Here is a 15,598-nt window from a genome sequence, read left to right as displayed (position 1 = left end):
GAGAAAATTGGCAATTTAAAAGCTACACTTGTCAAATACGAGATTAATATTCTTTTCACTAACTTTGACAACTTTTGTCACCCTTGACAACAATTTGTTCTTGCTCATATGGCGAGACAATTGTTTTCTTCAAAAATCTATCCAGCCCCCCTTGATATCTGATAGTGCGTCCCTAATAATAAGCGCTGTTGTAGCGAAGTGCAGGGTCTATAAGTTAACAAGTGATGACAGCTGAACTCTTTTGTTTTCGTTTCACCAATACTAAAAAGGTATAGGAAAACATTCAAATATGCAAAATAGTGAGTATTGACCTTTTCACCATGGTGTATTATGAAGCAGCCTGTTTAATATGTCAAAGTATTCTTTATTTGAATTGTATATGAAAGAAGAACTAGAGGCAAATGGTGGTCATAGACCACAAACCTAGCTGGGGCATGTTGGTGTTGTGGAGGTATCTGACCCCTGCAAAATGTTCCAAAAATGTTCCCCTGTCATGAGGTTTGTTGTCACCGAGTTTTGGGTCCTGTACTCCTCACAGATGTCCAGAAAATGCAATTCTAAGATTTTGACCCAGATGACCTTTGACCAGACCCCTGCAAGATGTTCCATAATTCACCCCTGGTCATGAGTTGTCACCGAGTTTGAGCCCTGTACCTCTTACAGATGTCCAGATAACGCAATTCTAAGATTTGGCCCCAGAACTTAGGGACCGTTCATAAATACTTTGGTGGGGGGGGCTGGGCACTTGAAATTTTTGAGTCAAACTTTTATGACCCCCTCCAGAGAACCTAAAACTTTTTGACCCCCCTCTTTATACAGACAAAACTTTTTTGACCCCCCCCATTTCCAAGAGGTTAAAATACAGTCTGGGTAGGGGGCTACTCCATTTGTGCAAACTCTTACAATCATAGTTACAATTATAGGCCTACATGTTTGTTCATACATATTTTTTAAATAGGTCTTTTTCCTAAAAACACGAGTTGCAGGTGTTTTTCACATGCTGTGAGTTGTATGAAGTTTAATTTGAATTTATGCACTCTAATTTTTTGAAAATACATGTTTCATTCGTATAACCAATAATCAAATCAATAAATAAAAGTAACACAAAAAAGGGAAATTGACAGTGGCAAGGGCTTGTGGCACCCAGGGCTAAGGATAGATGTCGTTCCTGATTCTTTAAATAATTATTGCGCGCGGAGCACAAAAAGGGCCTACCACTAATTGATTTTGGTTATAATGAAGCTGAATATCTGTCTTAAATTAATCTTTCAAATGACTTTGTAAAAATGTTTACTTTCATCCCTTAGAGGGGCGCAGAATCGATGCTGAATTGGTCAATTCGGCGCCCCCTAAGAGTGGCACCCAGGGCACATGCCCCCACCTTCCCCCTGTCGCTATGGCTATGCCACTGGAAATTGAGAGCAACATCTGGGCACATACTCAAGATTTTTAATAGTTAAGACTTGTTTATCAGGGGCGTAGCCAGCTTTCTTGGACAGGGGGGGGGGGGGGGAAATAAACATTTCGGGGCAAAGAAAAAAAAAAGCTGGTTGCATCATTTTGACCCGGTATTATCAGTGGGATACATACATATACCGTACCCTTTTCTTATAGCGACTGTAGAATACATGTAAAGTCTTTCAGATTCCAAAACGGCTTTAATGAGATACCGGTAATGAGCGCGCGTAACGCGCCAAAAATGTATTTTACACTATTTTTGGTCATAATCGGGGTAAAAAGGGGTTTATTGGTACATATGCGTATTTTGTATGCTCTTATTCTTTTGGTATTTTCTTGTTTAAACTTTTTTGACCCCCCTCCTTTAGTAACCAAAACTTTTTGGTACCCCCCTTTGTGCAACTCAAAACTTTTGTGTCCCCCACACTTTGCCCAGTCCCCCCACCAAAGTATTTATGAACGGTCCCTTAGTGATGTCTTTTGAGCTGACCCGTGCAAAATGTTCCAATATGTTCCCCAGGTCAATTGCAAATCCACAGTAGGGTTGCAAATATACCATATGTCACTCGGAGTGCGACAATTTGTACAGATAAATTTATCACAGGTATTTTTTTAATTTAATCTTGTCAAAGATTGACTTTCATCAAAAAGATTCAGCTAGCAAAATTCCCCAAAACGGCATTTCGGGGGTGTTTCTAGATCTTAGTCTCATTATGATAGCAGCTTTTTTTTAATGGAACTGCTATCAAAATCCTCTAAAATTCCTTGTGCGATTGTCTTATCACCATAAAAAATCATATATTTGGGTCAAGTGAAGTATAGAAAACATATTTATGTAGGTTTCCTTCTTCGGCCAGTTGTTTTAAATTTCTATGTAAATATGCACATAGATGAACTCCTGGATGGGGCAGCTTTAATTAGCATGAGGCCACATTGATATGTAAATAGCGTATTGTTATTTAAATTTGTGCCCAGACGTATTGAGGGCGACAGTCATGTTACCCAGACGGAGAATGGCTGCATATGCCAGGCATGTCAATTTGCTGAGTGAAGGCTGATAATCACCTTTCTGTATAGGTAATAAGCTAGTATATTTAGTGTACCAGTTGGTTATAAAAAAAAATTAGTATCATATTAAATATATTAAATGTATAAACTTTGAAATTTACATGAATTTGAAAAGCAGAGCTTCGAAATCTAGCTAAGTCAGGTGATGTGAAATTCTGCTGCGTGACCCCCTCTGCGTGGTAGAATTATATTCATAAAACATTGAATTTAACAGATATCATGGGCAGCCAACCACGATTTATCAGCATTTAAAATATATGTTAATTAACAAAGATAAATAATAAAGAGTACAAATGGCAATTAACTAGTAAACAAGCCTGAAATCTTAAAATGTTGCCACGTGATTTCCCGAACACATGATATTTCAACATGTGACCACTATTCAGATTTACCGTAAATATTTGGAGTATGCTTGCACATCATGCACAGTACACTGTGCATTTCTTTACCTCCGTATAAAATCAATAATTCCTGCTGGGAGCCAAGTAACATTGTCTACTCAGTGCAGATTGGTATTTTATTTTACTTGAGAGCATAATAGAAATACATAAGACGAATAAGGCGCCATGATGGAAGGTCAGGTCGGGTATCAAAGGTTATTATAACTTAAATACTACTTGTATTTCCCACATTGCCTCTGTCACATATTTCCTTCATATTATTGCCAGCAAGTCCTAATTTTGACTTTGCAAATTGCAAAATGTCATTTCATATCAAATTAGTAGACTTTCTTTGAAAAAAACATATCACTGGTGCCTGATGGGAATACCCGTCCGCCATTTCATTAAACTGGATCGTTTTCGCCTGGTTTGTGCCCAGATGTATTGGGGCGCGCTATACTCTCATTGAACAGGCAAAGTTCGCAAAACTAACAACGTTGTTATTTGCGAAACTCAATTAACATGATCCAAGGGGTCGAACATGAATTATTCATAACGAGCTATAACGGATCGATAACTGGCCTCACTTTCTAGCTAGTAAACCAGCTGAATTTTTCATAGATTTTGCGTTGCTAATAGAACAACCGTGAATTTAGTGTCACCCCTTGATTTGCATTTTGTCGGCGAATTTGGCTGACTAGCAAATGTGTTAACTAAGGTTTGCCTGGGATGAGTACATCATCAGGTTGTAGTAAGCTACAAATTTCAAATGTTTGAGGACTTGTTCTCATTGCTTTCCTGTGTTTTCACATCATATTTTGTGGTCAAAATGATTACAAATGTGTAATTTGCCCGGGGTAATTTGCTATCATTTCCGACGGCTAAGTAAGATGGCCTTGAACAGGGATCTCTGATTTGAATGCACACTAACCAGGGCCGTGACACTCGTATTCAATCCCTGTATATCAGTAAGCTTAAAGACGAAATACCTAGGGGAAACTGGGGAAAAGTGGAAAAAAACTAGAGGTAAAGTTTGACATATCAGATATCGCACGACTCTGTGGTATATTTGGTTAACAAGATAGAGGGTTAAATGCACAAAGTGCTATATCTCATTAACCAATGATCCTACAAAGATGTGAGCACTGACTTTTTTGTTCTTTATGACCAGAGGAAAAGTTTGACATATCGCACGACAGTCGACTCTGTGGGATATTTGGTTAAAAAGATAGATTGTTAAGTACACAAAGTACAAAATAGTGACTATATCTCATTTACCAATGATCCTACAGAGATGTGACCACTAACTTTTTGTTCTTTATGACCAGAGGAAAAGTTTGACATATCGCACGACTCTGTGGGATATTTGGTTAAAAAGATAGAGGGTTTGGTGCATAAAGTACAAAAAAGTGACTATATCTCATTAACCAATGATCCTACAGAGATGTGACCACTGACTTTTTGTTCCTTATGACCAGAGGAAAAGTTTGACATATCGCACAACTCTGTGGGATATTTGGTTAAAAAGATAGAGGGTTAAGTACACAAAGTACAAAAAGTGACTATATCTCATTAACCAATGATCCTACAGAGATGTGACCACTGACTTTTTCGTTCTTTATGACCAGAGGAAAAGTTTGACATATCGCACGACTCTGTGGGATATTTGGATAAAAAGATAGAGGGTTTGGTGCATAAAGTACAAAAAAGTGACTATATCTCATTAACCAATGATCCTACAGAGATGTGACCACTGACTTTTTTGTTCCTTATGACCAGAGGAAAAGTTTGACATATCGCACAACTCTGTGGGATATTTGGTTAAAAAGATAGAGGGTTAAGTACACAAAGTACAAAAAGTCACTATATCTCATTAACCAATGATCCTACAGAGATGTGACCACTGACTTTTTCGTTCTTTATGACCAGAGGAAAAGCTTGACATATCGCACGACTCTGTGGGATATTTGGTTAAAAAGATAGAGGGTAAGTACACAAAGTACAAAAAGTGACTATATCTCATTAACCAATGATCCTACAGAGATGTGACCACTGACTTTTTGTTCCTTATGACCAGAGGAAAAGTTTGACATATCGCACAACTCTGTGGAATATTTGGTTAAAAAGATAGAGGGTTAAGTACACAAAGTACAAAAAAGTGACTATATCTCATTAACCAATGATCCTACAGCGATGTGAGCACTGACTTTTTTGTTCTTTATGACCAGAGGAAAAGTTTGACATATCGCACGACAGTCGACTCTGTGGGATATTTGGTTAAAAAGATAGATTGTTAAGTACACAAAGTACAAAAAAGTGACTATATCTCATTTACCAATGATCCTACAGAGATGTGACCACTAACTTTTTGTTCTTTATGACCAGAGGAAAAGTTTGACATATCGCACGACTCTGTGGGATATTTGGTTAAAAAGATAGAGGGTTTGGTGCATAAAGTACAAAAAAGTGACTATATCTCATTAACCAATGATCCTACAGAGATGTGACCACTGACTTTTTTGTTCCTTATGACCAGAGGAAAAGTTTGACATATCGCACAACTCTGTGGGATATTTGGTTAAAAAGATAGATGGTTAAGTATACAAAGTACAAAAAGTCACTATATCTCATTAACCAATGATCCTACAGAGATGTGACCACTGACTTTTTCGTTCTTTATGACCAGAGGAAAAGTTTGACATATCGCACGACTCTGTGGGATATTTGGTTAAAAAGATAGAGGGTAAGTACACAAAGTACAAAAAAGTGACTATATCTCATTAACCATTGATCCTACAGAGATGTGACCACTGACTTTTTTGTTCCTTATGACCAGAGGAAAAGTTTGACATATCGCACAACTCTGTGGAATATTTGGTTAAAAAGATAGAGGGTTAAGTACACAAAGTACAAAAAGTGACTATATCTCATTAACCAATGATCCTACAGCGATGTGACCCACTGACTTTTTCGTTCTTTATGACCAGAGGAAAAGTTTGACATATCGCACAACTCTGTGGGATATTTGGTTAAAAAGATAGAGGGTTTGGTGCATAAAGTACAAAAACATGTGCAATTTCACTTAGTTGCCAGCGGAAGAAAACGGGAAGATTACAGTGGTTTGTTGCCAGCGGAAGAACCCGAACGATTACATTACCTAGCTGGGGGGTGTAAACCCCCCAGCTAGGTAACAATATTAAATTGAAAATGTGAAAATGTTGGTGAAAATTAGACTTCAGAGCATTTTTCACGATTGACGAATGTGGAGTTCCCAAATTTGACCTTCGATCTTTCTGTTTTTAACTACTAGAATGGCATCCGCACATCACTGATAAGGCAAACTTCTCGATTTCTGTGCTGGATTTATCTTTAGGATGTATATGTCTCCAGAAGAAAAATTCATGTTAAAGCCATAATGTACGATCTTTTAAAAATTTTAGATTTTTCTTTTTTTTCTTCCAAAATGATAATATAGTTAATATGCAATCATTATGAAAGTTCCCAATACATTTGGATGCGAAAAACATTGGAAATTTGCAAAGAAACAACATCATATTATAAAACTTCATCTCTATCACTCGAAATATCTGGCACTTTTTGGATTAGGACGGCGAGTGCGGCCTCAGAGTTAGCCTCCTACGCAGCCAGTTTGTTTACGCTCCCTCCACATGTGTGGAAAACTGGCTTCATAGGAGACAACGATTTACGATTGTTCTGACATATTAGGGACCGTTCACAAACACTTGTAAAGGGGGGCCTGATGCAAAAAAGTGTTATCGCGAAAAATTTTCAGGCCCCCCCTTTACAGACCTCGAAAATTTCAGGGCCCCCCTTTTTCGACATGAAAATTATCGGCCAACCCCATAGAAAAGCATATAAACTCCATTTTCCCAGGAAAAATCGTGGTCATTTTTTTCAGCCCCCCCCCTAGAAGGGTGAAAAATTTTCAGGGCCTCTCTTTTTGCATCAGGCGCCCCTTACAAGTGTTTGTGAACGGTCCCTTATCATAATCTGAAAAATCATGATAATATGTCGGACCAACAGAAAATCATCCCGTTTTACTATAAATAGGGCGAATTTGACAGTTTGCTCATAAGTTGGAACATGTGTAAGTATTACAAATATGCCAAAAAAAAAAATCGGTTTTGAAAAAATAAAGGTATATTCTGAAAAAAGATCGTACATTAAGAAAACGCCACAGGAATAATACAGGGTGTCCCAAAAAAGGAGGCCCCTCATTGCGCCCTCTTTTTTCCCTATTTCTGAAAAGTTAATTAAACATATTTTGGTATGTAAAGAAACCTTTAATCGTTAGCTTTAATAAACCAAAACAATTATTTCAATCGGCTCACAACTTTTGAAGATATGCCCTTTAGAACAAAGGTACCCATTTTTCACTCTGTCCACGGATAGCAAACATAGTGGTTGGGATGGCTCATGCTGTGGAGTGGCCTGCACGATCACCAGACCTCACACCACTTGATTTTTTCCCTTTGTGGCAAAATCCAAGATCTTCGCGAACGTATTACTGAATGCATTCTCAAGTATCCGGCGCACAGGGATGGTACGCAACGCAATTGATGCAATGAGAACCAGGGCTGAAACCTGTATTCGCCAAGGAGGCAACCAGGTAGAGGGCAGAGCAGCACCGTAAACCTACTTCAGAAGAACCAAAGACAAACCAAACAGCCTTTTAGGGCTACCTTTTATCCTAAAAAGAGAAATGACTTAAGAAAAGTAATTGCAAGTAAAGCAAAAGAAGTCCCATTCGGCAATGTTCGGCATCCATTTTACCCACAAATCAATGACACTATTAACAAAATCCATTGCCATAAACCACCGGTAAAGCCCATTGAATAAATAAAGTTATTTTGAGGAATGTTTGATACTCATGCATGGTATGTGTACTCCTCGCTTTTTAATCTTTGAAGTAGCCAAACCTTCTCCGTGGACAGAGTCGATTGATATAATAATTGTTTTGGTTTATTAAAGCTAACAACATAAGGTTTCCTTACATATCAAAATATATTTGATCAACTTTTCAGAAATAGGTGAAAAAAAAAAAAAAAAAAAAAAAAAAAAAAAATAATAATAATAATGTAGATAATAAATAATATACCGATTTGGAACGCCTAATTTCAATATGTTAATGAGAAAAAATATGAGCTTTCACCAAAATCTGCATTTTCATAGGGTTAGAGTTGGGGAATGAGGCTGTCAATCAGGTGACCCACCTTTAATGAGGATGTTTGACCTTGAATAAAGTTGACAACATTCTGTCACTTTGATATAGGTTATGTTAAAGGAGCATTTGTGCCATGAAAATTCTAATATCCCGCCTTCTACTCGTCTCTTTTATTTACCCATTCATATTTACGCTCGTATAGACCTTACTCTAACTGCAAGAAACCCAGAAGACTAGCTAACACTGTCAGAAACTGGTCAACGTCGTTATAATGACTTCCTGAGGTGGACTCAATCAATGAAGGCAAAGCAAAGCAATTGTCGATCCCATGCCATGAAGAGATTTGTCCCAAATAAGAAACAAAAGCAAGAGGGACATAAAACCCAATATGTGGCATACGATCCAAAGTTGACAATAGATGGAGAAGAGATTGCGTATATATCCACGACCAACCCATGCGATTCCTCGGCAAGCTTATCTTCAAAGACCTGAAAGATAAGGAAATCAGAGAGTCTGTAAAGCAGAAACTAACAGACATGCTGAAAAAGACAGACAAAAGTCTACTCAATGGAATAATGAAGATGTGGATATATAATAATGCAATCCTACCCGAAATGACATGGGGGTTTACCACCTACAACTTCCCAATTACATGCATCGAGGGCTTGGAAGCTACTTGCACCAAATACTTGAAAAGATGGGCAGGAATAAGCAGATGTACCACCAATAGTGCTTTATACAGAATCAGGAATGAGTATGAGCTTCACCTTAAAAGACTCACCACTTCTGTGAAATGCATGCAAGTCACCAAGCACCATCTTAACAAGTATTCTATATATGGAAAAACACATACTCTCTACAAAGACTGCCTACAAAGCAATCAAGGTAGAATGGAGTCAGAGAACTTGAACAAAGAGAGCGATATCTGATACTGAATGAGATGTGCAGAAGTCAAACAGAGAGAGCAGGCCTTGGTTTAAACCATGAACCAGAAACTGTTAAGAGAAATGACATGATGCAGTCATGTCTACAGTAGAATTCATCTCGACCTTTGCAGGACTTAACCCCATTAAAAGCTATTAAACCAAGATAACACTCATTGAAACAGCTCAACTGATTAAATCGGATCTTCTCTGGTTGTGCACATGTGTCTGTTTTCATGTGCGATATCGCAATAAAGCTGGTATTATAGCTTCAGTTGGGTAACCGATTATAAAGGAAACGAAAGGAAACAATGGTATGTGTCCCTTTGTTCACGAAATGAGACAATGGCCTGCTTTTTGTAAACCAGCATTCTTGAAAATGAGGAGCAACATAATGATTGTTGACTTAACACGGTTTGGAAATAATTTCTTCATATTTTTGGTGTTATCTGTCGTTTACATATCCTTCCTAAAACACAAAAGTGCGACCCTCTCCAAACACCTAAATTAGCTAAAAATTTAGGACATGTTACAAAACTATATTGTCTAGAATTTTAGAAGAGTACTTTTAATATTGGCCGGTTATTTTTTTCACACAGCGACGTTATCTAGGCAATGTACTATTACCTATAACATTAACTAAAACACCAAAGTACGAATATTTCCAAACATCTAAATTAGCTAAAAATTTAGGACATGTTAAAAAACTATATTTTCTAGAACTTTAGAAGAGTACTTTTAATATTGGCCGGTTATTTTTCACACAGCGACGTTAACTAGTCATATCCCCATACTTTTAACGTAGGGCTATTTGTAGAGGTCACGGGTCAATGGGAAAGAGCACTGTGTATTGTGTATAGGAAAACGGACAGTAACTGCAGTATGAAACCCCAAGAACACAGGAAATGCCTCACTAGTCTGGTAAAAGACGTAGATGAAGATGACATGCTTGTGTACCTCTATGGCTGCGCCAAACAAGGACAATGGATCAGATGGGACTCTGCCATGCAAGTAGACACATCTTGGAAGAAGCACCTTTATGTATGGACACCAGAGCTCCTATCTTTCCATGTCAATGCCATCCACGACCAACTTCCATCACCAGCTAATTTGAGACTCTAGGAAAGACCAACCTTGGATCCTGCCATTTATGTCATCATAATAACTACACTCTATTCCATATCTTAAATGGATGTAACTATTCTCTGCAGAGTGGTAGATACAACTGGAGACATGATCAGACACTGAAAGCTGTAGCAAATGGCATAATGCCCTTCATTGAAGAGGCAAAATAAGTCGTACACACCTCCAGAAGATACCAACTATATGACTACTATCAAATTCCGCACTGCAGATGGTGTAACCTACCGGAATCGAGCACTGCAAAGAGATCCAACAAACCTCTTACAGAAGGCCAATGACTGGAAATTTCTGATGGATGAGTAACATAAGCAAGTAGTATTTCCTCCCATAATCACAGAGACTGCAAAACGTCCTGATATTACAATCTATTCTGAAAGTGCCAAAACAGTAATTGAGCTTACAGTCCCAATGGAAGTAAACCTGTCAAATGCCAATGCAAGAAAGAAAAGCAAATACTAAGATCTTGTAGCCGACTGCGAAAATATGGGATGGTGTACGCGCTACTTCCCAAATGAAATTGGAAGCAGAGGTATTTACAACACATCGCTTACAAAATGCATCGCTGCTCTCGGAGTACCAAGTGGAAAGAGACGTAACATCATGGATGTGGCTTCTAAAACCGCATTCAGAACCAGCTATGTGATATGGATATGCCGTCAAAGCAAAGCATTCCGACAGATAGACCTGATTCAAAGCTGGAAACCGTCTCCATGTGAAGATAAAGAAGACGAACCAGCACAAGACACTCAGACCTAAATATGCCAAGTGACACTTATAAATATTCCTCAACGACACTTTTCATAGCTATATACACTAGTCCTGCCTGCTGCCTTACATCACCCCGGGTGGACCGTTGCAACGGTGTGGCACTTGCTAGTGTAACAAGATGATTTTGTTCGTTTGTTATTTAGACTGCAACAAGGTAATTTGTCCAATTTTGTCATCTTCCAAGAGAGAACTACACCAGGAGTGCTCATCTTAAGAAGGGTGAAATTAGACTCCGAAGATGACCGCGCTGGTGATCTACAAATGAACTACCCCTACAACTTAGAGTAAGACTAGGTTCCTGTGACCAGTCATTGTCCGTAATGACATTGCACATCTTAGTTCCAGCAGTGCAAGCTCTGCTCAGCTCTAGCTCAAGGGTCTGCTGGGTAATATAGGGGCATTAACTTAGCACGCTGGTTTACGCCACTCATGCCAGTTGTTCCTAGCCTGAAAGTAGGATGGAGTGCCCAATCTCTGATGATGGTTTAATTAAATCGTATCTCTGAGGGAAGCGGGACGGTTGGGATCCCTTAAAACCGGTTTAACCCACCAGAGTCTGGTCCTATTAAGTCCAGAGACCTCAGAGAATTGATTGATGCCTACACAAGACAAAGGAAATATGCAGTTCAAGAAATACTTCCCAAGACACCTTTAAAGAGGCATTATAATGGAGTGCTCATCTGTATAAGGGTGATGTAAGACTCGAAGGTGACTGCGTTGGTGCTCTACCAATGAATGTACTTCTCTGATGCATAAATAAAGACTTTACAAAAAGTAACACAGCCGTTATAAAGTTATAAGTATGTGTATGCTAGTTTGCAGACTGGTGACAAAACAGGATACAGACGATACATTGGTCGGAATCCATGTCTACTGTATTGTACTAAATTTAGTAAGTACTTGCTGTTTATTAGGATATTGTATTGGTACATCGATCCAGCTGGATGATATCAAGTCCAAAGCTGGTTTCTGGGCTGAGGAAATCTCATCTGGGCAGGTCTAAAGTTGTATTCCTGGCACATGTATATAGAACAATCGGTCACCACACACACCGTCATCATCCCTATATCGTCGTGTTAAAAATTGCCGTGATAGTACGATGAATCCTCACGTTTTTCAACAGCTACGCATGGTGATTTTGTTCGAGATAGGCCGTGCGACTCAGGCTAAGCATACAATTTGAGATTTTGAGAGCCTGCCACACTGTTTCTATTCTATGTTTTACGATGTTCGCATGATCAGTATATGGCTGGCTGTAACCGCCACAACGAGGAGCTGCTACGCGTAGCTTACTTTTCGCTTCGCGGAGCTAAATTGACCAATCATGTTAGATCTTTTCATTACGCGGAGCCAGTGGATGCATCCTCGTTCCAGAGAGAAAAACTCTTGCCAAAATTAATGTTTACTATGGGGATTTTAAATGAATCGATTGTAAATAAACCACGACCAGTTGTACAGGATCAATACCATTGTTTGATTAGTGTATAGTCAATGTTACCTTGCATGCATGTGTCATGTATGTGGCGTGTTTGTTTGTTTGTTTGTTTGTCTATTGTGTCAGACCAGGATCACTGACACCCACGGGCCACGGTACTGATACTGTCATACTATCACGGTGATCATATTGTTGAATGTTGTTGACTTTAAAATAATCATGATGCAGTCATGTCTACAGTAGAATTCACCACGACCTTTGAAGGACTTAAACCCCATTAAAAGCTATTAAACCAAGATAACACTCAATGAAAACAGCTCAACTATGTTACATCAGATCTTCTCTGGTTAAATACACACTGCACTTGTGTCTGTTTTACCTGTGCAATGAGCAATGAGCTGGTATTAGAGTTTCAGTTGGTAGAACGATTATAAAGCGAACGCAAGGTAACAATACTGTGGACTTTTGTTTACGAAATGAGACAATAGTCTGCTTATTGTTAACCAGCGTTCTTGAAAATGAGAAGCTTAATGACTTAACACGGTTTAGAAATAATTTCTTCATATTTTTTGGTGTTATCTGTCGTTTACATATCCTTCTAAAACACTAAAGTACCAATATTTCCAAACACCTAAATTAGCTAAAAATTTAGGACATGTTACCAAACTATATTTTCTAGAATTTCAGAGAATACTTTAAATATTGGCCGGTTATTTTTTACACAGTGACGTCAACTAGGCAATGACCTACACTTCTAACATACACTATTTGTAGAGGTCACGCGTCAATGGTGAGCGCACTGAGTATTGTGTATAGGAAAACGGACAGTAACTACAGTATGTATGGCCTACTACTAGTATATAAAGTAAATCCGAACTGGTTTGCAGTTTGCTGAAGGTCGAATTCCGCAGGGACACCGCGCAAGTTATACAAATTAGCTCCCGGCGATACACTGCAGATCGCATGTGTGCATAGTTTACCACCACTCTGCCTAGCTATATAGTTATGTACAATACTGTATGAGTTTCTTATGAGTGCATGTCCATCTTAATAATAAGTCAGTTCGTACTTTTCATAAACTACTTTTTGAATCATAACTTTCGTGACCGAGGATATCTTGCAACTACGTGACGCTCGTCTGGCAAATTCTTAATGAATAAATTCGCTTCACGTAATGAGTAAGTCGTACTTAATTGGTCAGTTTTACCTCCGAGTAATGAAAAACTCTAACATGATCATGATTGGTCAATTTGGCTCCACGGAGCAAAAAGTCAGCTACGCGTAGCAGCTCCACGCTGTGGCGGTTGCGGCCTACCATACCAGTATCCCATATGATATTTCTATTGCAAGAAAATTTTATTTCTTGTCAGGTTTTATCTTAAATACACTAACTGGAAATTAAATACACTAATTAGTGAGGACCGGTATTTTGCTGTGGATATGTTTAACTGCAAATAAAAAATAAAAAATTTGAAATCCTGGGTAAAAATTGTGATCATATTAAACTCTTTGAGAAAATAATAATATAAAGGAATGCATGTAGAATCCAGCTGCAATACAATGTACATTATTGACACACTATCACTCTCTTTATCTACGGCAATAATAGAATATCGATTTCAATCGAATTGAACACATTGCTCAGTTTTGAGTTTGTAGTTGACTACTAAGCGACCTAAGCGATCGATTGCTAGCCAATCAGATAGAACTCCTTTTCTTGCGTTCGGTGAAATACCACTCGCCCGTCGCTCACCAACGGAGTATTAAATTTATATTTATCGTATAGGACGTCGACACTGTGCCACAGGCTAAATGATCCATGATCCGAGGAACAGGACCGTGGAGGGAAGAGGACAACCAGACAAAAAAAGGCAACCAGCTGCTAAAAGAAACCAACAGAAGGGTCTTCTGTTTATCCAGATCCCTGGGTCGGAAACTGCCCCACATAACACACAGCAACACATCCTGAAGGATCAACAAAACAATAGACCAGTTAGAAAAAACAACCCAATACACACATATCGTCGGGTGTATCACATAGTGACGGATGTTAAACTTCGCCAGAATTTTTTTTTTTGAGTTAGACGCGATCAAAGAGTATGCCAATTTGTGATCAACCATAGCAGAACACTAACAAGTAAAATCCTCCAAAAGTTGCTGTATTTTAAAAAACTATAATCTAAAATATCTTGAAACATCTATCACATGAAGAATTGTTCGCTATTAAATCAGTAAAATGATTGCAAAGTTATACGTCTATTATTTACTTAAATCTGGCACCCTCTATTGACCATCAGTGCCCTCTTTTCCTGAACTATGGTTACTTACGTTTTTACGTTTTTTACGTGTATTACTGTTTTCCTATTTCCTGTTCATTACGAGTGGGTTTTGGAAAGAACCTTCTGTTAAATCATGCTTATTCATCTAAACTGCTCAATTACAAATTTCTAAATCCCTTTCTTCTTGTATATTGATATTTTGAATAGTGTTTATCTTTCCCTAATAGATTATGATACTAAATGAACAATCAGCTTGAGCACTTCGCACTACATCTCATGGGACAATAAAGCTATCGTCCTGATCGACTCTTCCTGAATATCAATATGCTTCAAGAGTACAGAAATGACGCAAAGACAGGACCTTACGTTTCGTTAACACGACGTTTTGTCCGAAACCATCGGACATCATCAGGTGACTGAATTAGGTCGATTGGTCACGTGAGAGACGGCGATCAATTCCTTCAGTGCCTGGTCCCACGTGTGCGAGAGTTGAAAGCGTAGTCCTCCTGTTCTGTTCAGCGACGGTCTTTCGACTCTCTCCCAGACGGTTTCGCGCACACCCTTTCAAACCAGCGTTCCTCCTTGTCCAGAATGATGACGTCTTCCGGATTAAAGCTATGTCCCGTGACTTTGTTGTGGGTGAAAACAGCCGAGTTCTGGGCTTCGTTAGAGCTAGGCCTGCGATGTTGGCCAATCCTAGCTCTAAGGGATTGTTTTCTGCAATATAAGAGTCCTTACAGTCCTTTTCCGCACATGATATACCATAAACGATGTTGCTACGTTTATCCTTTGGAGGTTTGTCTTTGACCTTGACTAATTTGCCGCGGAGGGTGTTAGTGGGCTTAAAAGATGTGTTGATGCCAAAGGTCTTCTTTAACCTCTCTGAAAGGCCAGCGACGTAAGGTATGGTAACGTGCGTTGAGTTGGTGATTTGATTCGTGTTCTGGGCACTTGCCAAG

The 15,598-nt window shown here is 38.7% G+C and overlaps 1 protein-coding gene across 1 annotated transcript; it reads left to right on the top strand.

The window, feature by feature from the left end:
• The first annotated feature begins 8,546 nt into the window (after positions 1-8,546).
• On the top strand, positions 8,547-9,020 carry LOC140147263 (uncharacterized). Its single transcript, XM_072169043.1, has one exon. It carries the CDS (start codon positions 8,547-8,549, stop codon positions 9,018-9,020), a length of 474 nt encoding a protein of 157 aa, XP_072025144.1.
• The last annotated feature ends 6,578 nt before the right edge of the window (positions 9,021-15,598 follow it).

Source organism: Amphiura filiformis, chromosome 3 (genome assembly GCF_039555335.1).
Source record: "Amphiura filiformis chromosome 3, Afil_fr2py, whole genome shotgun sequence".
NCBI lineage: Eukaryota > Metazoa > Echinodermata > Ophiuroidea > Amphilepidida > Amphiuridae > Amphiura > Amphiura filiformis.
The sequence above is the reverse complement of the archived record's forward strand: the minus strand, read 5'-3'. Positions and strand labels throughout refer to the sequence as shown.

Coding starts and splice junctions, on each gene's coding strand:
- LOC140147263 (XM_072169043.1), top strand. CDS start 8,547: ATGCGATTCCTCGGCAAGCTTATCTTCAAAGACCTGAAAGATAAGGAA.